Source organism: Columba livia, chromosome 19 (genome assembly GCF_036013475.1).
Source record: "Columba livia isolate bColLiv1 breed racing homer chromosome 19, bColLiv1.pat.W.v2, whole genome shotgun sequence".
NCBI lineage: Eukaryota > Metazoa > Chordata > Aves > Columbiformes > Columbidae > Columba > Columba livia.
Genome location: NC_088620.1, coordinates 9,631,434 through 9,653,859, shown reverse-complemented (window position 1 = coordinate 9,653,859; position 22,426 = coordinate 9,631,434). Strand labels below are relative to the sequence as shown.

Below are 22,426 nucleotides of genomic sequence, written 5' to 3'. Positions count from 1 at the left end.
CAGGGTTAGAGTACATGGTTTTTTATCTCGGAACAGCCTGGCAGTGAATGAGCCAGCTCTTCAAGGACTTACCTGATTGCAATGCTCTCCATCCAAAATGTTTCCTGCATCTCTACCTTTTATTCCTTGGTTCTCTGAAGCACAAAGCGTTTGCACACACCCCTGATTCACCTGTGGACCAAAACAAGGCTTAATGAGCCAGGTTTCCTAGATAGGAACGTCAGTTTGCAAAAGAAGCTCCAGAAGACCTCTGGGGGAAAATGTGGCCACACTCCTTGCTGTGAAGAGCACGGAGAGAGAACAAGTGCGGTGGGTTGGGATTGGGGGAGTTGCACCTTCGCACCATCAGTCTCTAAGCTGTGGTGCCTGTCACACTGTGGATGTGATTCGTGTGCTTTGGGGAGTGACTCCGGCGGTTCGGGCCAGCGCAGTCCTGCCCGGGCCCTGTCCCCGGCCCTGCCGCCGTGTCCCTGCCTGGGCCGCCGTGTCCCCGGCCCTGCCGCCGTGTCCCTGCCCGGGCCGCCGTGTCCCTGCCCGGGCCGCCATGTCCCTGCCCGGGCCGCCGTGTCCCCGGCCCTGCCGCCGTGTCCCTGCCCGGGCCCTGCCGCCGTGTCCCTGGGAGCGCACGTGGCTCCCGCGCAGCTGCTGGGGCTCCTGGGCCTGGAGGAGTCCCCGCTGGCGGGTCACACTGGTTGATGTTGAGATGGTGAATGTCTGCCTGGTGTCGGATGGTTCCGGGAGGATCCCATGGGCCTCCAGACCCTTTGGGAGAGGCTGGATAAATGTTTGTGTCGCTGCTGCAAAGTGGTAAATCCAGCTCATGTCAGGAACCTGCAGCGTGACGAGGTGACCGAGGCGTGCACACACTAAACACACCATGAGGTTCCGGTGCTTCCCTCCCAGATACCCCGTCATAGCAAAATCGGGTGGCAATAGGTCACAATTCAAGCTGATAAAAATCACAGCTTGCTTAAAGAACACAAAATCTCAAATATAATATATTGCAAGGTGTTTAAATCTTGTTATTTGAGCCTTTAATATACCTGTAGGATTTTGCATCTAAGTTTTCCTTGGTGGTAGTGATTTAATTTTAAAGGAAGCTGGTGAAGGTAAAGGGGCAATTATTGATATAAGACTTAAATTCTTGCGGGTGGCATGGAACCAGTGTAAAACACCACATGGGGTGTTCAGCAGCAAATGAAACAGAACTGAGGGGGGACAAGAGGAGGCTGGTGTGATTCAACAGCAGCGGGTGGGGTGTTCGTGGAGTAGCTGAGCTTGTGTCCAAATGCAGAAGATGGAAAGAGTAAGATTTAGCAGGTGAAATGTGCAAAAAGCAAACAAACAGAAAGAAAAAAGTAACGCAAATGGAAATGGAATATGAAGAACATTGAAGTCGTAGAACTTGCACAAGTAATTTTGAAAAATGGGAGCAGGGAGACTGCCGGTCAGGAGAGGGGAGGTCTGAAGTCCCAGCAGAAAAAGCCCCAAGTGAATTGTGTGCGTATGTGTTTGCTGGGGGTTCACACAGGAATTCTTCCTCAGCAGACTCTGTTTTAGGAGAGATGGAAAGTTCAGATGAAACGGGCAGTAACGAATCGCCAGGACCAGACAGTGCCGCCCGCAGGTTCTGAGGTTCAAGGGTGGGAAAGCCGAGCTGCCGGCTGGGACGTGACCTCGGTGCCCACAGCAAGTGCGACAGCAGCCGCTGAAATGAGTGTTGGGGCAGGTGTGGCAAACTGCAGCCAGGGGAACACAGCACCTGGCAATTCAGAGAAGCTGTGATGCTGTTGGAATTGTTTGAATGGCTTCAACAAGCAGGGGACAAAGGGGCTGTGGGTGGGACAGTCTGCTTGATCGTCATCAAGGCACTTGAGGGGAAAAAGCTACTGTGGGAAAAGGGGGAATGTTGTCACAAGGACAAACAACTGTTTAAAAGACAGCAAAGGAAGAGTTAAAGGGAGGTGTGGGGGTTTATTGTGGAGGGAAGTCAACGTTTGGATGCCAAATACATTAAAAAATAATTGGGAAAAAAGTAGTGAAGCAGGAAGGTGACAACATCCATGGATTAGGTTGTTCAGTGTATTAACACTGTAATAAAGGCTGAGTGGAGAATTGCAGGAGGATCTTACAAGACAGACTGGCAGATTAAATTCAGTGTTAATAAATGTAATGTTGTTTATGGGAAAACCCCAAAAGGCGAGCGCTGAGCTGCCGGTACAGGTGTGCTGTGTGCCCTGGGCTGGTTCTCACCCTGGGGAAGGGCTGCGGGGAGCGGGACGAGGTGCCGGCAGGAACGCGGTCAGAACGGAGAGGGCACAGCCCCGGATCTGCACTGAGGGCGACGGGGTGAGGAAGAGCGGCGGAGGGAGGATGCCGAGGGAATGGTGGTGGTGATTTTCTCTCTGATGAGCAGCTGGGGGTTCAGATGAGCAGCTGCCCTTCACCTGACTCACAGGGCCCTGCCCGTGGGTTGCGGTGGGTGCTGGAACTTGTGTCTGCACAGAGCTTGGGCAAGTGACAGGAGCAGAGGAAACGGCCTCAAGTTGCGCCAGGGGAGGTTGAGGTTGGATCTGGGAACAATTTCTTCCCCAAAGGGCTGTGGGGCATTGGAACAGGCTGCCCAGGGCAGTGCTGGAGTCACCAGCCCTGGAGGGTTGGACAGACGGACATGAGGTTCTCAGGGACACGGGGCAGTGCCGGGGTGGGTTATGGTTGGACTCGATGCTCTTGGGGGCTCTTCCAAGCAAAATGATTCTGTGATTCATGGAAAAAGCCACATCCGAGGGCGCCAAGGACGAAGCTCAGCGCTCCCGAGCTGCGTGCGCCGGCCAGCCGGGTGGGCTCACCGCGCTCCCCCCGGGCCGGGCAGCACCGCCCAGCGCTCCGGGGCCGGGCAGCGCCGCCCCTGACCGGGAAGTGAACGGGCGGCGGTTCCGCTGCGCGGCGGCGCCCCCGGAGCCGTGGGGCTCGGCATGGGCCCGGCCTGACGGAGATGGCGGCGCCGAGCCGGACGCGGACGCTGCAGGTGGTGGACACGGAGTTCAGCGCGGACGCGGTGGAGTGGTGCCCGGTGGAGGGCTGGCACAGCATCCTGGCCTGCGGCACCTACCACCTGCGCCCGCCCGCCCCGGTGAGCCCGCCCGCCCCGCTCCGGGGGTCCCGCTGCCCCCGGGCCGCCGCAGGCACCGCGTTTCCCGGGGGTCCCGGGGCCGCTGTCCCCCCGCGGGGCCGAGCCCGGTCCAGCCGCGTTTACCGCAGCCCGTGGGTCCCCGTGAGCGTGGGCGGCTCCGAGGGACCTGCGGCCGCTTTAACCCCTCAAGGGAAACACTTGGAAAGCGGGAGCCCTCACCCCGCTCCTGCCGGCGGGCACGGCACGATCGGGTGGGGGGAGGTCTAAGGGAGGTAGAAAAGCTGCTAAACTTACTCTTTTCTTCCCGGTTTTTGCTGCAGACCGACTCCCGAGGGAGCGACGGGGCCTGCGACCGCACCGGGCGCCTCTACCTGTATCACTACAACGAGGAGCAGCCCTGCATCCCGCTGAGCGAGATCCAGCGCATCGACACGGCCGCCGTCCTGGACATCAAATGGTAACGCCGGCCTGGCCGCTCTCGGGTCTCGCAGCAGCGGGTTCTGCCTTTTTTGGCTGTTGATATCGCAAAACCAGTAATTTTTACTGACTAAACTGTCCCTGGCTTCTTGGAGGGAAGTGTTCTCCAGTTTGCTTCAGCGAGCAAAGGCCGCGCTCGTTTCTGATGTGCTTTTCTGCTTATTTATGAACAACTGGTCAGTGACTGTGGACGTCTTGTTTATATAGTAATATATAGATTTCCCCTGTATATAATCCCCTCCATATAGGTTTGTGAAAACTTGAGGAGCCTTAGATTTTCTTAATGAGGTTTTTCTGAAATATCTTCTTGTGCATCCTGGAATGAAAGTGCTGACTTTCCTCCTTAAACACGAGCAAGATGGACATTCGAGACTTGTTCAACTTGATGTTTTAGGTGCCATGTTCCTGTTGCAGAACACCCCATGGTTGGCGTTGCGAATTCGACGGGCGCCGTGGAGTTTTTCCAGCTGACGGGGAGCGAGGTAGGTGGCTGTGGGAGCTGCGTTTAGCCCGGATTCATTAGCAATGTTCCGAGGCTCGTAGGAAAGCTGTATGGTTTCCGTGGCTTCCTCGGTATGCTCGGCTTTCTAAACGCTTCTTTTGTCTTCTGATAATGTTTCTCATGAGCCCCACAAATCTGTTTGTGGCGCTAGAGGGACTGGCTGGGCTCTGCCCACTCGCAGAGTGCGGGAGATGGGGACACGAAGGGAACAGAAGCAAACCCTGGAAACTGTCGCTTTACGGTGTGGACTAGTTGGTGAACGTGGCAGAAAGCGCAAAGTTGTTAAAAAAGGGAATAATTTTGGAGAGGGGCGGCTCTTGGCTGGTGAGAGGAGGGAGTGATGAGCCATTCCCGCAGAGGCAGCCTGTAGGGAATTCAGCAGTCAGGTCCTCACGTCCCCTGTGCTTCCCTGCTCACTGAAAGGAAGCGAAATATAAGGGGGTTTGGTGGGAGATGGGAAGGCGGGGATCCTGTGCGTGCACGTTTGCTCTGCTGGAGCTAAGGAATTGTGCATTTCTGTGGGACGCTTCATCTCTCCTTTAGTGTGGGACCCTAATATGCTCGTGGGTCTGTGGAAAACAGCTGCTGTGGAGTCCGCGGTACCTGGGGTGTTACACACCCGTTTTTTCCGCTGAGGGTCCCTCGTCAAAGGCACCAGCTCTGTGCTGTGCTTTGCAAAGAAATCATTTATTTTAGAGGAATTTCTGGGATCCGTGCCTGCGCCTCTGCAGTGGGAAGCCCGGGGAAGAGGGGGCCAGCAGCAATTGAAACAGAACTGAGGGGGGACAAGAGGAGGCTGGTGTGATTCAACAGCAGCGGGTGGGGTGTTCGTGGAGTAGCTGAGCTTGTGTCCAAATGCAGAAGATGGAAGGAGTAAGTTTGGCAGGTGAAATGTGCAAAAAGCAAACAAACAGCAAAAAATAATGCAAAGGGAAATGGAATATGAAGAACAGTGAAGTCATAGAACTTGCACAAGTAATTTTGAAAAACAGGAGCAGGGCGACTGCCGGTCAGGTCTGAGCTGAAGATGAAGTCCCAGCAGAAAAAACGTCCTTTTCTGACCCTCCCTGCCGCTGCTGCCTTCCCAGCCTTAACCCGTTCCTTTTCTTTCCAGTAGAAGAAGAGCTGCATGCTGGAGCCGTGCTTCAGGGCGCAGCTCGGCGCGCAGCGTCTGGCCTTGTCCCTGGACTGGTCCACAGCACGGGAGCAATGGTGAGGATGGGAGAGACAGGTGTCGGAGGTTGGTGTGTGTGTGACAGTTTGCAGCTGTAAGTTGAGGACTTTGATGAATGAACTTTTGGTGGCTTTTTGTGGTTTCAGACTTTTCGTGGTCGCAGCTGTCTCCCTGCACCTTCTCTAGAAGTTGCTGTTCCCAGAGCAAGGGTGACAAAGGGACAGTGTGCCTTCTGTTGCTTTTGCTTAAAGGAAAGACCAGCATGGGATGCAGATGGATCCGCTGGTTCCAACTCTGCTTTTAGAATGGGTGAAATTTTAGTGTGAAATTCCGTGTAAAAACTTGTAAAATAGCACATGTAGGCAGTTTAAACTGCCTGGGAGATAACTGGGTTGGAAGTGGCTCCTTCCTTTCTCAACTGCTCATACGTTTGATTCAGAAGTGGTGTCACTGAATGCAATAACATGAGTTAGCTGTACCTTGGAAGAGGTAGGGTATATGTTTTCTGTATGTTAATTGCACAGATGCCTTTGGTGGGAGGGGATCAGGTAGTTGTGTGCTTAATGCTGTAGGGCATTAAGAGCAACAAGAGCAACAAGAAGGGACTTGAGCACAAGCCCTATGGGGAGAGGCTGAGGGAGCTGGGCTTGTTTAGTCTGGAGAAGAGGAGGCTTAGAGCTGAGCTCAGCACTCTCTAGAACTACCTGAAGGGCAGTTGTAGCCAGGTGGGGATTGGTCTCTTCTCCCAGGCATCAGCAATAGGACAAGGGGCCATGGGCTTCAACTCTGCCAGGGGAAATTGAGGCTGGAGATCAGAAAGCAATTCTTTGCAGAGAGAGTGGTCAGGATTGGAATGGCTGCCCAGGGAGGTGCTGGACTCACCGGCCCTGGAGGTTTTGAAACTGAGATTGGACATGGCACTTAGTGCCATGATCTAGTCAATGGACTGGAGTTGGACCAAGGGTTGGACTGGATGATCTCTGAGGTCTCTTCCAACCCAGTCCATTCTGTGATTCTGTAGGGCAAATATTTAATAGCTTTTGCTAATTAAAAGCTGTTTCTGTGCATGCTTTTTTAGTGAATAAGTAGAATTCCAACTTACACTTGATTCTTCCTTAAATTCTTCCCCTCATCTCTGACCTTGAGATAAATGATCATTGGCATGATGAAAAGGCATTTTAAAGCCTGTCGTTGTTGTCACTGGAGAGACAAATAAACACTTCTAGAAGCTGAATGTGCAGCCCTCACATCTCCTGGTGGGGAAGTCTGGGAGATTCAGTTCGGTTCAGTAGCTATCATACAGTGTAGAGGTAGAAAGAAGCCCTGAGCCGCCAAATCAGTAGCTACAATTGCAGGTAACCAAACAGAAGGTACCTGGTTCATGTCAGGGATTGTCAGAGCATCTGTGCACTGTGAGCTGCAAAACCTTTGCCACTGCTCCAAGAGCATTGTGTCCAGAACCCACGGCTGTGCTGGAAGGGTCAGGATCAGCCGGCACCTCCGAGGTCTGTGACAGCAGGGAAATAAAACGTGTCTTCGTACTCCAGAAGAGGGAAGAGACTCTGAAAGGTGCTTGTCAGCCTCACTGGGAGAAATCCAACTCCTCTTCACCTGGAATTTGTTTATTGATTTAATATCGGGTGTGTGAGCAGTCAGGTTATGCACCTATGAGAAGGAAAGCCCCAAGGCTGTTGTTTTATCCCTCACATGTGAGTGGTTTGCTACCCCTGCGAGATCAGGGAATGGGGATCATTAATGTAGGTGATTTGAAGATGATGGGCTGGGCTGAAGCTAAAAAGAACTGAATAGGCGTGTGCATTCCTTCCACTGTCCTGCTGGTTTCTCTGAGCATTTAGTTGAATCAAACATATACAGTATTACATTACGTTATCTGTCTCTACTTTGGTAGCTATTTTTTTACTCTAACAGCTTCTTAGGACACAGGTTTCAGTAATTTCTAATGTTTTCTCTGTCTTGCACTGCAGCGGATGTCCTTTGAGAGTGATCAGCAGTGATTCAGAGGGGAAGCTGAATCTTCTCTCCATAGATGAATCTGCTCCTTCTGTCCATGTCCTGAACCAGTGGGAAGCTCACAAATTTGAGGCCTGGATCGCTGCTTTTAATTACTGGGACACCAATATTGTGTATTCAGGTCTGTAAGGGCTGGGAATCTCATTTTGGGGTGTCAGGGAGGGGGCACCGTGTTTAGGGGTGTGTGTTCCTTGGGATTTTACTTGCCAGGGTTGGATGCTGCTTGGATCACACTTCTTGAAAGAGCTGGGACCTCTGCTAGAGACGAAAGGCTTCTTGATTGCAGAAAGTGGTTGGAGTTAATGAGGAGAAGCTGTGCCTTTTAAACTACTTTGGGTGGCTATTGGCAACAAAGTTTGCAAAGGGAGCCAGGGAGTTTCTAGAGTCCAGTCTTTTTATCTTCTCTTTTTTTTTGCTTAGCAAAGTGAGGGTATTGCTAACGCCCGTCTCTTCTGCGGTGACGAGTGCTGGGAGCGTGGCGTTTGGCGTGGCTGTGAAATGTGAGATCCCAGGGCTGAAATGCATCAGCTCGGCATTAACTGTATTGCCTCGGTGCGCTGTGCAGGCTGTTTGGCTGATGTTTGGGGAGAATCATAGAATCATTTTGGTTGGAAGAGACCCTTAAGATCGTTGAGACCAGCTGTTAACCTCACATTGTCAGGTCCACGTCTAACCCATATCCCATGTCCCATGCATCTTTTGACCTCTCCAGGGCTGGTGACTCCAGCACTGCCCTGGGCAGCCTGTTCCAATGCCCCACAGCCCTTTGGGGAAGAAATTGTTCCCCACATCCAACCTCAACCTCCCCTGGCGCAACTTGAGGCCGTTTCCTCTGCTCCTGGCGCTTGTTCCTGGGGGGCAGAGCCCGACCCCCCTGGCTCCAAGCTCCTTTCAGGCAGTTCAGAGATCAGAAGGTCTCCCCTCAGCTCCTGTTCTCCAGCTGAACCCCCAGGTCCCTCAGCCGCTCCATCACACTTGTGCTCCAGCCCCTCACCAGCTCCGTTCCCTTCTCTCCACTCGCTCCAGCACCTCAAGGCCTTTCTTGTCATGAGGCGCCCAAAACTGCCCCCAGGATTCATGGTTTGGCCTCCCCAGTGCCCAGCACAGGGACGGTCACTGCCCTGGGCCTGCTGACCACAGCAGTGCTGGGACCAGCCAGGATGCTGGTGGCCGCCTTGGCCACCTGGGCACACACTGGCTCAGGTTCAGCCGCTGGCACCAACACCCCCAGGTCCTTGTCCACTGGGTAACAGCGTGTGTCTTTGTGCAGGAGGAGATGACAACCTGCTGAAGGGCTGGGACACCCGCTGCCGGCCAGAGGCTCCCATCTTCACCAGCAAGAGGTGAGTGTGTCTGCAGCTGGACCCAACAGCTGCTGCATGGGAACATATGGTGCTACGGTGGCCCTTGCTAAGCCAGAGATGTGCAGTGACAATGGGGTCCTGTTTCTGCCTCCTTTGGGAAACAGAGACATCTATTAGTTGGTTTTTTTTCCATCAAGACAGCTTCAGGTTGAAACTTTCTTTTCTGTGTCCTTCAACTTAATAAACCAATAGCTCACTTCCACTCATGAAGATGGTGGTAGCTTCTTTCTAAAAGAAAGGTACAGATTTACACTTTTATTTCTGTGTGTGTTAAATTTGTTTATCTTATTTATCTCTTGTTTTTTAGAAAATATTCTCCACTCTTCACTCATTTGGAGTAATGGTCTCTTTTTTTTTCTGGTGGCATAACATGTCTTTTAAAATATAATTAAAACAGTGTGCACAACTCTCCAGAGAAATTTTGTATGTAATCTTAAAATACACTGGGGATTATTGCTATGGAAATATTCATGTTGGGAGTAAAGTCTCCTGGGAATGAAGTTATTGTGCTGAAATTCTTATGGGCTCTGAACAGCAGTTTGTGGTACAACTAGAAAATGTTTGTGCTAACTGAGTGGGTCAAAGGCTGTTGGACCCATTGATGGGACTCTGCCTGTGCATTTCACTGGATTGAAGTTTGAATTAACCTCTCTCTCCTTTCCGGAGACACCTTGATGCAGTAATTTGGACCTAAAATCCACGGTATTCAAGGAAGACTCCCATCTCAAATCTTACAGTGCGCTCTCTTCCCTCTCTTGCAGACATTCGATGGGGGTGTGCAGCATTCAGTGCAGTCCCCACCGGGAGAATCTTCTGGCCACTGGCAGGTAAGTCCCTTCTGGCTGCTCTTCACTAATGTGACCAACACTAACGTGCTACGGTGCGATCTCTTCAGAAATTCACTGCGGTGAAGAGCACGCGATCTCGCCTTATTTTCTTCTGTGCTTGTTGCACTGAATCAGCTTTGCTGCCCGTCCTCATGTGTATTTGTGATGTGTCCCCAGCTACGACGAGCACGTGCTGCTGTGGGACACCAGGAACATGAAGCAGCCGCTGGCAGACACCCACGTGGAAGGTGGGGTTTGGAGGCTGAAGTGGCACCCGACCTGTGATTTCGTGCTGCTCGCGGCCTGCATGCAGAGCGGGTTCAAAATCCTGGACTGCCGCGGAAGCATGGGTGAGTGTTTGGAGGAACAGAGACGCTCTTGTGCTGCTCTGCTGCCCCCACGTTAATGGGGAAACTCCATCTCTGGGCTTTCCGGAAAGATCTGGATGTTGTTCATAGCCGTAGACTTGGATTCCAACCTGAGGTAACCTCCAGCGTATCCTCGCTGTTGGCCTGACGGGTTGTGCAAAGACACTGGCATTGCTCATGTGTAAATCTCTCGAAACTCCTTTCCATGGGCAGAAAGCCTGTTTGTGTTGGTGTGAAGGCCTCACCTGCTGACGTGATTGTTCTGGTTTGTAGTCATCTTGGTGGTTCAAAGAGGTTCTTCCGAGTGTCAGGTGATGCTTCACTGTCAGCAGAAGCTCCTGACCCGCTGGTGAATTTGTTATTGCCTCGGAAAAAAAGTGCCGTGCAGTCTGGTTAATCTAGAATAACATGAATAAGCCTTCCATGTGAATCAGAAGGTATTTAGGTGATTAAAAGCTATTTGCATTTACATTACAAATCCAGTTTTGCACAAACTGGTTGCCTTCCTGGGTTTCTCCAGGCCTTGGGCAGATGCACAGCTTGCGAAATGAGGATGACATTTCTCCTTTGTAGGGAAGGGAGGAACTTGATGTCCATTTAATATCAGAGCAAGTGTTTGACTCTGAAAGCTCATGGGAAGAACCCATCGTACCCATCTATGATTTATTGATAACCAGAGGCTGGCCTGGCAGTCTCAGTAGTTGTATTTCTGAGGGGATCACTGTGTGATCTATCTTGTCGTTCTTGTGCCTTTTTATGTATTTGGAATAATGAGGCTCTTAAACCTCGTGCCCACTAAACCCTCTTGTCCTGTCTGCTCATTGAACTGGGGAAAATCAGGGCTGAAAAACTCAGGGTAGGCAGCGCCTCGTTGCTCCTAGAATGCTTAACTGTTGTGGAGAAGGAAATAACCTGAGAACTCCTCCTGTAGGACATGGCCAACACTGGAATGGCTCTGAGCAGTCTGCAGCAAACCACAATTTGATTTCTGATCGTTTCATATGTATATATATATCTTTTTCTTTAAGCGGAAAACACGGAGGAATGTATCATCCTGTCATCCTATGTCTTGCACAATTCCTTGGCCTACGGGGCTGACTGGTCCAGGCTGTGTCCGAGGGATTCCTGGACTGCAGCGCAGGACTCGGCTGCTGCGTGTCCGTCTGCGGAGGAGCTCGAGGGAAGATCAGACGGGGGCGACGAGGGACTGAATTTGCAGGTCCAAAACCTGAAGATAATTTATGAGTCTCCTACAGCTACTTTTGATGTAATATTGGATGAGGAGAGCGAAGGCCCTGCCCTGCCACTCAAAGCAGAGGGGGGCCCTAAGCTGTCCGGGGATCCTGACTGGGTTGGGAGGCCTGACTTAAGGGGGAGTTTAGGTTTGGTTGGGGGCCCAGAGCGAGGGGGAGATCCTGAGTCAGGCAGCAGATCTGACTCAGGAGCGAAGAGACCCAGCGGGACGGGCCTGGACAGAAGCGGTGATTCAGCCAGGTCTCTAGACAACCCAAAAGAAACGAGCATCGTAGCAACTTGTTCTTTTTATGACAATATCCTCCATGTCTGGAAGTGGGAGATGAGCCTGGTGACCCCTGTGGGGCCGCCAAGTTCTAGATCTCTGTTGGAAAAGACAGCTGGAGGTTTGCATTGACCAGAACTGTGCTGAGAGTGAGCGCTGAGCTTGGGCTCTGATTTCTGCTGGGCTTTTCCTGTTTTATTGTTGAGCTTGTGAGCCTTTTAAGGCCAATCCTGATGGAATTACTGGCGGTTTATTTCCAGGGCTAAGAAAAGCCTTTGCTTTGAGGAGCATGGTCAAGCACAGATGCTTTTATTTAATTTTCCCTTAATGTATTAGTTCAAAGTGGGAAAGCTTTCCTGGCAAAGGTTGCTGCTTTTTACCTTATATCTCAATCCCTTCAAGGCTGGTTTGCATTTGTACAATCAAGCTGTTAAGCCCATTCTCCTGTTTCCATCACAAACCAAACCTGTCTGCGCTGCTGCATGTAGACAAAGTACACCACGTGTAGAATGTGATCTGAAGTTTCCCTGAATGTCTCGGAAAAGCCCATGAGTAGAGGCGTAGCTGCACGTGTAGCTTGTGCTGTGATGTGTAGACTAGTGTGTGCCTTGAGAAGATGCTCAAAGACAGTCCGGCTACTGACGTTGTACTTGTAGGGGTCTTCAGTAGAGAGAAATTATATTTTTAGGAGGAAATCCAGACTTGAACAGTGTGACAGGCAGCAGTGCGGTGATGGGGAGCATTGCTCTGAGGAGGGCATTTCTTGGAGGGTTCTGGTGTCTCTGCACAGCCAAATTTTACATCAGCCTCATCACCTGGTTGCAGTCTCACTTTTTCACTCCCCAAGCCAAGCACAGCCTGGTTTAGCATAAATAGCGCAGTGACCCCGCCGCATTTTACTGCCAGACTTAACCCCCTTGTCCCCTGGTGCCCAGCTCGTGTTTTCTGCTCTCCACAGTGACACATCATGTAGGTCCAAAGTCAAAATCTTTCCATTTTTTTTAAAGGTAAACAGCTTTAAGATCAAAACCTCCAAAAAGTACAGGCAGCGTTTGCTGATGTCTTTTAAGTTCAAAGCAAGTTAAGTACAGAAACCAAAATCTTAACAACATTGCCCTGACTACCTCCAGGAATGGCTGCGAAATTTCTCATGGTCGCTCCATTAGATTTCTTTTTCCACTGTGAAATACCAGCAAACCCCTGTTTCTGGAACGTTTTCTCTATTATCTTCCTAGAAACAAAAATACAGCTTAAACTAGGTAAGTAATTTTTAGCCTGTGTGGATTTTCCTTGAGGGTCCTAAAGAATTAATTGCCTGGAGGGAAAGAAACACCAGCAACAGGTATCTGTGTGTAACAGTGCTGCAGCTCAAACGAGGTACAGCTGATAAGAATTTTACTGCTCTGAAACTCCTTTTTCAAGGGTGAATGTGTATTTTAGAAAATATCCTTGAGTGCTGTTACATGAAGATTCATACTAGTAGTGTGAACAAGAGCTTTTGTTAAAAAAAAGAAACAAAAACCACCCTATTTTTGGATGTTTCTAAAATAAAATCAATATAAATGATTCACTTTGGTTGTTATGATTTTTAGTCCGCGTAAGGACCTTCCGCCTTGTCCTGTGACGGCCAGTCCCTGAGGGCGTTTGGTGGCCAATGTGGACAATCTGGTTCCCTCACACCTCAGTGAGAGCACCGAGGGTGTATCCCTGCAGGGACACGGCTTTTGGCCGTGACTCAGTCTTAAAAGCTTGTAAAGCTGTTTTATTGCATTGCGGGATAAAGAGCCTGAGGTGAGTGAAGCCGAGAGGTGTCACAGAACGTGACCAGACTGGGACACTTAATGTGTGACATTAGTCCTTGCTATGCCCTGAGAAATGAGGAGTGTCCAGTGAAGCTCTGTCCTTGTTCAAGTGGCTTCTTCAATGCTGGGCTGGTATCAGCACCAAAGGTTACAGGATCTGCTGGTCCCCAGCCTCACGTTCTCCTGTCGCCCGCCACTCCAGCCCCCTGCAAAGGGCTGTCCCCAAGAAAGTGACACCTCTGAAAGAACAGGCAAGGCTCCACGTCAACCACATCTGCATAAATATTATGCTGGTGAGCTGAAAAATGCAGGTCAGGCTTAATTAGAAGAACTGCAGCTTCCCTTCCACCCCACTGCAGATGTGGTTCTTGAACCCTCTGTGCCCAAGCGCGCTCACAACTTTGGTTACTTGGGGCTCTAGTGCTGCATCCCCACCTGCCATCACAGCCCCATCCAGCCCTGAAAAGTGGTATTTATATATTTTTTTAAATACCACTTTAAGGACTCATCTGTCAGTCTTCATCACAGACTGGATGCTCACTGAGAACAAAGTAAACATGCTTTCTTTCTCCAAAAGTGAACATTTTAATTGCAATTTAATTCCCTAATGCCTGAACTTTTAAGTCCTTTGTATTTAGAAAACCTCATGGAAGTCCCTGAATACCTCCAGGGAGGGCTGCACTCTCCAGACACAGAAGAATCAAAGTCTCAAAGACCCAGCACTTGGGTGTCAAGGAAAACATGTTCTTTCTGACAGCTTAAAAAATAAATGGAAGTAAATAAATGTAGGAGTACTTACATTTATACAGGCCTAAAATTACATTTGGCCCCTTGAAGGCAACTGCGAGGCTGATGCAGCCCCCAGTGAAAATGAGTTTGACACCCCCTGACTTAAACCATTTAGAATTTAGCAGCTTCTACTTTAAACAGTTGCACACAACTGTCCATGTAAATGTCGCTTGTATCCATTTTATTTGGTGAACAGCAAGACACTGCTCTTTAATAAATGTCCCAAAGTAACAACTCTTGAGATATGTTTCAAACTTAAACAGTAACCTTGCAACTTCGAGCAGCTGCACTGCTAAGGCACAGACGTTAGATGTACCTGGTAACTGTATCCTGATTTACCCTAAAAGAAAGAAGCTTTAAGGCTTGGGGAAGTCAGGGAAAATCATGGCATTTAATATAAGCAAGAGTTCTCAGAGAGTTTAGGGTATAGACTTGACTTTGCCCATTGCAGGTCTCACTCCTGGGTCTGTGGAACACTTGGCTGGAGCTGGGGGTGAATCCATCCCTGTGTCCCCTCTTTGGCCACTGCTGCCCCTCGGGGTGCCCTGTCCCCACAGCCAGGGAACCCTGGACCGTCCTGAGAGGGGCAGACCCGTCCTCTCGCTCCCGCAGGGCAGGAATTCCTTCCCAGAAGGACAAAATGATGTTTCAGCCGCCTGGAGAGAAACTGCCGCCTGTTAATTATCAGCGTCTGATCAAACAGCTCTTGTCTGAGAGCAGGACGCCCACACGCTTACACAACCACACACAAATAACACTTCCCTTAGCCGGGGATGAAACATGAACCGCCAATTTAAACCAGACATTGCAGAAAGACCAAGAGGAAGGGTTTGCTTTTAATAGCCAGTAACAGCCTCTCACACCAGGGCGATGGTCTTCCCACGATGCTCTACCGCGCGTAGTTCTTGGGGAAGAGCTGGAAGAGCTTCCCCTCCTGCGTGGGCTCGAAGCCGTACTTCTCCAGGTTGCCGGGCTCGAACGTCCCGTCCTTCACGTCCTTCTCGATGCGCGGAGCCACCACCTCGCTGAAGAGCTGCTTGGCCGTCATGGGCGCCTCGGAGCCCTCGGGGGCGCGGTACGAGACGTAGGGCTTGAGCTTGAAACCCTCCAGGTTGGGGACGATGAACTGCGGCACCATCTCCCTGAGGAGGATGAACTTCCTGCCGGCCGTCAGCACCCCCAGCTTCTTGGCGCCACGGCCCTTGTTGTGGCTCCGCGGGCCGCGCTTGCTGGTGAACGGGGACATGCGGTCGGCGCCGCGCACCAGCCCGCGGGCCAGCGCGGCGAGCAGCCCCATGCCGGGCACCGGGGGGGCAGCCAAACCAGGACCGATCCCCGCTCCGGTACCGGAGCCGCCTTCACCTCAGCGCGCCGCGGCCTCCGCACACGGCAACACCGCCCGCTCCCATTGGCCGAAACGCACCAGCCAATCCGCAGCGCCTATCCTAACCTGCGAAGGACGCGGGCCATTCGGCGCGGGGGTGGGGTCATTTCCCACCAATCAGCAGCAGGGAGCCGGCGGAGTGGGCGGGGCCTGTCCCTCCCCCTCGGCGGGCAGGGTCTTCCCGCCGCGACTGTCGCCCCCGGTGGTGACCTTTGACCTCGGCGGCGGCGGTTCGGGGTGCGGCAGCGGCGGCAGGTGAGGGGACCCGACCCGACCCGACCCGGCCCGGCCCGGGTGCCCGGCGCTCGGCAGGGCCCGTGGCGGCAGCCGGGAGGTGCCGGTGCCCTGTGGCCCGGCCGGGAGGTTGTTTTTTATTTTGATTTGCGTCCGCGTTCCGTGATTTACGTTAACGGGGAGCGGGGCAGCGCCGGGGGCTCCGCCCGCTGCGGCGGCAGCACGGGCGGGGTGAGCCGGGCTGGGCTGACCCGCTGCCGGGGCTGACCCGCTGCCGGGGCTGCGGCTCCGCGCTGTGCCCGGTGCGGTGTCGGTGAAGTGTCCCCGTGTCCCGCACTCGGCACCGGGAGCTGCGGGTCCCTTGGAGCGAAGGGAACGCGGGACCGGTGTGTGCGGGGCGGGGGCTCCGGGGCTCCCGGCGGTTCCCCGTCCGGGGGAGCAGAGACTGAGCCGCTTCCCGGGAGCTTCGGCCGCCCTGGTGTCTCTGCCTTTGCCGGGTTCTGCTCCTCAACACACAGACAGCGACAATGCACCAAAAACTAAGATTTTCCCCTTGAATTGTCTGTTTCTGCCAGATTTGAAGGGCAGTTCTGGTTCGCTTTGTGTTGCAAAGTTACAATCACTTTACATTAGGAAGAGCAGTCATCTCCTAACTCAGCCGTCTCTTTTTGTTCTTAGTTTTGCTCCTGATGTTCCGCCAGCCATGGATAAAGAAAGCAACAGCACCAGCCTCGAGGTAGGGGATGCTTCGTTATTATTGTTGGACATATTTATTTCCCCCGTATTTCCAGAAGCTGAAGGCTACTGTGCCTCATTTGATAGCATTTAGGTGATGTCTTTAGATACAATGATACTTTGAAAAAATCTTTCTCGATAAGACATTTATCCTCCCAAAAGATTTAAGAATGGTCGCATTTTTTCGTGTGTGTCTGTTTTTATTCGTGTTCTAAGGTGTTAGAGTGTTATGATTTAAGTACCTGTTTCTTCAACAATACAGTTTTAGCCTAAAAGATGGAAGAATTGCACGATTCTCTGGCAGCTTCTTGTGTTCTGTTCTTAATCATAAATAGAAAAATTAGTCCAACAAGGCTCGTGGTGTTTTTCATAGTAACAAAATACAAGGCCCATAGGAAATAGTTCTATATAATATGTAATGTTATGTATAATAGGGTAGGAAATAGTTCTTCTCACAACTGAAAAACACGTACAGCCTACTTGTATGTGGTTAAATTTTTGTGATAACCCCGTATCTACACTCAAAACATCGGCATGTGAGCCGGTGTGCTGAGGAGCTGCAGGGAAGGCTGGTGTCCTGTCTGAGTCCTTGGTTTCGGGGCAGATAAGGGTTCCCACCCCTCCCTGCCTGGTGTTTGTCTCACTGTTTGCCTTTCGCTTGTTAAACTCGCAGCAGAGCTGCTCGTTCTGTGCTTGGTGCTCTGGACGGGCGGGAGCGTTCGTGCAGCTGTGTATTTCTGTTAATTAATGTTAACGCTCATTTTCTTAACGGAATATCGGCATCATTGAAAAAGCGGACAAATGCTATTTATGCTGATATAATACATACCCTTAGCGTGTCACTGCTCCATTTTTGAATGAAGCGAGGCTCTTTTTGGGGTTGTTCCAGGTGAGTTTTGCCTCCAGGAATTGTTCAAAGCCCTGTAAGGTGTGTGTGAGCTCTGTCGCGCTCCTCAGAGAGCTCCTGCAGGTTTGGGGTGTCCCATGGTGACGTCATGGTGATGTCACACCGTCCCAGGTGCTGTGATGCAACAAGGACCGTGTAGGCATTTGAAGCATCTCAGGGCTTGCAGCCCCTGTGCTGCTCCCCCTGCTTTTCCACAAGGATTCTGCTTGAAAACTTGCACCACATAGGATGTGGGATGCATATCACGTTTTCATCAGTGTTTTTGAGAAACCACGCAGCAACCTCGCAGTTTTTTGTTGAGGTTTGAGATTCTTTTTTTCCCTCGTTGTTTTTCTGTATCAAGGCGGGAGGGCTGGGTCTGTGCATCTGTTTGATTTGTGGACTAGATGATCTCTTGAGGTCCCTTCCAATCCCTAACACTCTGTGGTTCTGTGATTCTGTGATGTGTTTCTTCCCCTCATGTCGCAGCAATGTGACTGTCAGTTGGCAACGACTATTTTTGCTGTTATTTGAGATCATACTGGCCTGAACAGTGGCAGAACTGTTTAAGTCCCTTTAGTGTCAAAGGGAAATAAATTGTGACCACAGTAGACTTACACGGAGAATCACAGAATCCCAGAATGTCAGGGGTTGAAGGGCCCTGGAAAGCTCACCCAGTGCAACCCCCCCATGGAGCAGGAACACCCAGATGAGGTTACACAGGAAGGTGTCCAGGCGGGTTGGAATGTCTGCACAGAAGGAGACTCCACAACCCCCCTGGGCAGCCTGGGCCAGGCTCTGCCACCCCCACTAGGAACAAGTTTCTTCTCATATTGAAGTGGAACCTCCTGTGTTCCAGTTTGCACCCATTGCCCCTTGTCCTATCACTGGTTGTCACCCAGAAGAGCCTGGCTCCATCCTCCTGACACTCCCCCTTTCCATATTGATCCCCAGGAATGAGTCCCCCCTCAGTCTCCTCTTGTCCAGCTCCAGAGCCCCAGCTCCCTCAGCCTTTCCTCACACGGGAGATGCTCCACTCCCTTCAGCATCTTGGTGGCTGCGCTGGACTCTCTGCAGCAGTTCCCTGTCCTGCTGGAACTGAGGGGCCACAGCTGGACACAATATTCCAGGTGTGGTCTCCCCAGGGCAGAGCAGAGGGGCAGGAGAACCTCTGTATTTTGCCAAAATGTATGTGTTGCTAACAATTTTTCAACTTATTTTTCCTCAAATTCTTGTGACTTGTCACTACAATCCCCCTAATAACAGTCTGATATAACAGTGGTAGAGTTAGTTTCACTAACATTGGGAAGGTAAATTGTCGATGTGCTGCGTTAAAGCAGCTGAAGAAGACAACGCGAGGGCAGCGATCCCTTTGTGCTGACCGCCCAGGCAGGAGTTTGATTTGCTCTGTAGAACTGGAACAAACTCTGTGAGTGACCGAAGGCAAAAACTGGGACCAGAACTGTGTGTGGTACTTCAGGTTCAAGTACTTGTGAGGCTCAAGACTTACAGGGGGATGCATCTGGCCTTGGACTTGGTTTGTTTCCTCCTTGTTTCTAATATCACTTCACCATTCGACCCTGTTTTAGGACTGTTTAGGAATCCTGACACCATAGAACTCCACTAATGACCCCTCTCCACTGGTTGTCTGCTGTTTGCAAAGCTGAAAGATGCTGGCAAATACAATCAAGTTGTGGTTTGTGTGCCAGACCAGGCACCGAGGTGTTTTTATTGAGACTTATTCCCAGTTGCGGGAAACTAATTTCACCTTTGTTTTGGCGCTAGACTGTGCTACCAGCCAGCGGAACAGCCATTCTGCAGTTTGTGGAAGACAGAATACAGACCACTATGGTAACGTACAGCTCCAAACAGCCGGGTGAACGACTGTGTGTGTGTAAATAGTGTGGAGCTTCTCGGGAGCTCTAGGAGTCACAGTCAAAGTCTGAGTGTGTGTTTCTTTGTCGCTGTGTGTGAGGCAGGAATGAACGCTTGTTATTTCACCCCATGTACATTGAGGTGATCAGCTCACAGGGGGGAAAAACGCTGAATATTTTGCATGTGAGCTTATGAGTGAGACACTGATGTAGTTTAAACTAAAACTTTTTGCATATGTGATGTTTTAATTAAAAACTAAATATTTATGAATGTGCTTGACTTTTAGACTTCTTACTGACCTAAGTGTTCTTTAGCCCTGCAAACAGTGCTTAAAAATCTCCAAGTGTAGAAGCTGCTGACTTCTTTCCTCCCTGAATTCCTCCCACAGCTGACCGGAATTGCCATTGGAGCCGCGGTCGCGTTGCTCCTCATAGCGATTGTCGTGTTTGTCGTTTACAGACGAGTGAAACGATCCAGTAAGTACCCACGAACTATGTGTGTTTTAAAAGTTTCTCAGTTACCTCAGTATTTTTGTAGCAACAAGCGGTAGCTTCTGTGCCGGTTTGTACCGATGGCTCGCTGCAAAGCTGCTGGTTCTTGCAGAAAAACAGCTTTGAAAGGCTGAAGAACTTGGTTAATTCACTTACCCATGCGTGAGCGTAGGATTCACGACTGTCACGTGCAGGACGCTGGAGGTTTTATTTCTTTATGACAGCTGTAGTATAGCTGGCATGCAAAGAATTTCAACCCTGCTGCAATTTCACCATTACGATAATGAGAAACAGGTGAATCAGAGGTTTCCTTGGTGAGATTAAATCCTTATGTCTGTTTAGAGCCATTTAATCTCTCTGGTGATTAGGCAGAGCCTCCAGCCAGCTCTTCCCTAGTCTGGCGTGGCTGAGCAGAGCTGGATAATGAGGTGTCTTGTGTTGGTTTCAATTCCAAACTTTGGCCACAGGAGCTTGCAGCTCCGCAGGCGGGAACCGCAGCTGCTCGGGAGCCCGTGCTCCGTTTTCTTTCCGTTAGCACAGAGCTGCTGTGGTTTCTGACGGGATGCTCCTCTTTTTCAGAACAACTCCAGCCACACGTGCCTCAGTACCGATTCCGCAAGCGAGACAAAGTGATGTTCTACGGGCGGAAGATCATGAGGAAGGTGAGGGGACCTGGTGCGGTGGGAGGGAAGATTAAAATCCACTTTGGGAGGTGTTGTGAACTTCACTTGCTTAGCCTGGCCCAGGGCCTTCAACCCAGACAACTTCACCGGAATTTTGGGAATGTTTCAGAGCTCCTGGAATTCTGTCTGAATTCTGATGGAACAGCAAAAGCTTCTCTTTCTGGCCCAGCCTTACCTCTTTCAGCAATATTTGCAGACATTGAGGGTAGGAGTAAATCTGACTCCACTATGGAGTTGATTTTTCTTTTTTAATATATATCTCTGTAGTAATCTCTCGTAGTGTTTAGGATTATATTCAAGATATTCATTACCTCAGGATTGTCCCTTTCAGATGGTGACTACCAGTACTGCCTTCCCACTGGAATCTGGCACCCTCTTTCCTGTGCGAGTCTGTCTGTGCACCAGACGCTCATATTTGCTTTTCTACAGTCTGTGGAGAGCACTGAGCACTTCAGCATACGCGCCCTTGTTTTCTTGTTATCAATTGCAAATTGGACTTGTCAAACAGTCTCGTTAGAGAGTGTTCGAGAGGGTTTTATCCCAGGATCGAGCTCTGTGCCTTGGGTTATCACAAGGAATGCCACCTCTGCACTCAGGTTCCCATCCTGGTGTTGTTCCTGTCCTGTTATTCTGAAAGGTCTTCTCAAGAATTTTCCATCAGTTGTGAACCTGTTTCTGCATCAGTTGGTTAAATCACACGGGTTCCCAGAATGTCAGGGGTTGAAGGGCCCTGGAAAGCTCATGCAGTGCAATCCCCCCATGGAGCAGGAACACCCAGATGAGGTTACACAGGAAGGTGTCCAGGCGGGTTGGAATGTCTGCACAGAAGGAGACTCCACAACCCCCCTGGGCAGCCTGGGCCAGGCTCTGCCACCCTCACCAGGAACAAGTTTCTTCTCAAATTTAAGTGGAACCTCCTGTGTTCCAGTTTGCACCCATTGCCCCTTGTCCTGTCACTGGTTGTCACCCAGAAGAGCCTGGCTCCATCCTCCTGACACTCACCCTTTATATATCTGTAAACATTAATGAGGTCACCCCTCAGTCTCCTCTTGTCCAGCTCCAGAGCCCCAGCTCCCTCAGCCTTTCCTCACACGGGAGATGCTCCACTCCCTCATAAGGGAGATTGCTCCACAATCATTTGAGTCTATGACTGGTTGATATTTAGTTCGGTTTTTTTGTTTATTTATTTTTTGCTCTTGTCTCTGCAAGTGGCTTTTCTTGGGAAGTTACAAGAAGGCTCAAGGAAATCTGCAGACAGACATTTTCCTCAATGTATGAGGTTACTCTCAGTAGGCGTGCTAGGTGTTCATCACTGACTGCCTGGATTTAACTGAGGAGCTTCATCTTCCTGTCTTTCTCCTCAAAATACACACTTCCCTTGAAGCTCCTTTGTGTATGCAGCATGTGAGATTGTTTTTTTATTTCTGACTGTACCATCACAGTCAATAGAACTCATTTTCTCAGAGGTGCCGTGAGTGCCTGTGCCAGCACAGAGGTTTTGTGTTGGGTTTTGGTACAAGCTTGTGCAAGAGGTCCTGGAGGTCGAGGTGATTTCCTTACTCAATGCTTCCCACACCAGAATCTGTGCAGCAACTGCTTGGAGCTCTGTGCACAGGTTTAGTATGTATGATGCTTTTGATAAAGTCTGACTTTGGAAAGCTGCCTCTTACTCAAGGCAGAACTCTGACCTGTTTTTAGAGTAACAAATGGTTAGTGCTTGCATGTAGTCACTTGTTGAGTGAATAATGGTAAATACAAATGGTTGGTGAAGGAAAAAGGCTATTTTGACACTGGTAAGTGGTCCCTGCCCACTGCCCTGGAGAGGCAGAGCCAGGGTGCAGGTCCAGCAGGCTCCTCAGACTGGGGAAGCAGGATTGAGGCTGCATCTGGACTATTGTGTCCAGTTGTGGCCCCTCAGTTCCAGCAGGACAGGGAACTGCTGCAGAGAGTCCAGCGCAGCCACCAAGATGCTGGAGGGAGTGGAGCATCTCCCGTGTGAGGAAAGGCTGAGGGAGCTGGGGCTCTGGAGCTGGACAAGAGGAGACTGAGGGGGGACTCATTCCTGGGGATCAATATGGAAAGGGGGAGTGTCAGGAGGATGGAGCCAGGCTCTTCTGGTGACAACCAGTAACAGGACAAGGGGTACTGGGTA

General features: G+C 50.8%; 3 protein-coding genes across 6 annotated transcripts in view; 2 read left to right on the top strand and 1 right to left on the bottom strand.

Annotated features, from left to right (window-relative positions):
• The first annotated feature begins 2,166 nt into the window (after positions 1-2,166).
• DPH7 (diphthamide biosynthesis 7) lies at positions 2,167-12,961 on the top strand. 2 transcript variants are annotated; one of them, XM_065036070.1, is made up of 9 exons: positions 2,167-2,349; positions 3,454-3,590; positions 4,005-4,092; positions 5,230-5,324; positions 7,272-7,438; positions 8,588-8,660; positions 9,443-9,508; positions 9,686-9,858; positions 10,905-12,961. In XM_065036070.1, exons 1-9 carry the CDS (start codon positions 2,173-2,175, stop codon positions 11,525-11,527), a joined length of 1,599 nt encoding a protein of 532 aa, XP_064892142.1. In that variant the 5' UTR covers positions 2,167-2,172; the 3' UTR covers positions 11,528-12,961. The 2 variants fall into 2 exon arrangements, with proteins under 2 accessions (XP_064892142.1, XP_064892143.1); XM_065036071.1 differs by lacking the exon at positions 2,167-2,349 and adding an exon at positions 2,902-3,133.
• A 1,830-nt stretch (positions 12,962-14,791) lies between these two features.
• Positions 14,792-15,402, bottom strand: MRPL41 (mitochondrial ribosomal protein L41). Its single transcript, XM_065036073.1, has one exon. It carries the CDS (start codon positions 15,281-15,283, stop codon positions 14,876-14,878), a length of 408 nt encoding a protein of 135 aa, XP_064892145.1. The 5' UTR covers positions 15,284-15,402; the 3' UTR covers positions 14,792-14,875.
• A 22-nt stretch (positions 15,403-15,424) lies between these two features.
• PNPLA7 (patatin like phospholipase domain containing 7) overlaps positions 15,425-22,426 on the top strand; it is a 126,204-nt gene continuing 119,202 nt past the window's right edge. For all 3 annotated transcript variants that reach the window (XM_065036068.1, XM_065036066.1, XM_065036069.1), the window contains exons 1-5: positions 15,425-15,625; positions 16,283-16,340; positions 19,011-19,076; positions 19,489-19,576; positions 20,171-20,253. In XM_065036068.1, the coding sequence (XP_064892140.1) occupies positions 16,308-16,340; positions 19,011-19,076; positions 19,489-19,576; positions 20,171-20,253 (270 nt within the window). In that variant the 5' untranslated portion in view covers positions 15,425-15,625; positions 16,283-16,307. The remainder of the gene's footprint in view (positions 15,626-16,282; positions 16,341-19,010; positions 19,077-19,488; positions 19,577-20,170; positions 20,254-22,426) is intronic.

Excerpts from the sequence above, each read along its gene's own strand:
- DPH7 (XM_065036070.1), top strand. The coding sequence starts at position 2,173 with ATGTTGTTTATGGGAAAACCCCAAAAGGCGAGCGCTGAGCTGCCGGTA. Across the intron at positions 2,350-3,453 it reads TCTGCACTGAGGGCGACGGG|ACCGACTCCCGAGGGAGCGA; the intron begins GTGAGGAAGAGC and ends TTTTTGCTGCAG. Across the intron at positions 9,859-10,904 it reads GGACTGCCGCGGAAGCATGG|CGGAAAACACGGAGGAATGT; the intron begins GTGAGTGTTTGG and ends TTTTTCTTTAAG.
- MRPL41 (XM_065036073.1), bottom strand. The coding sequence starts at position 15,283 with ATGGGGCTGCTCGCCGCGCTGGCCCGCGGGCTGGTGCGCGGCGCCGAC.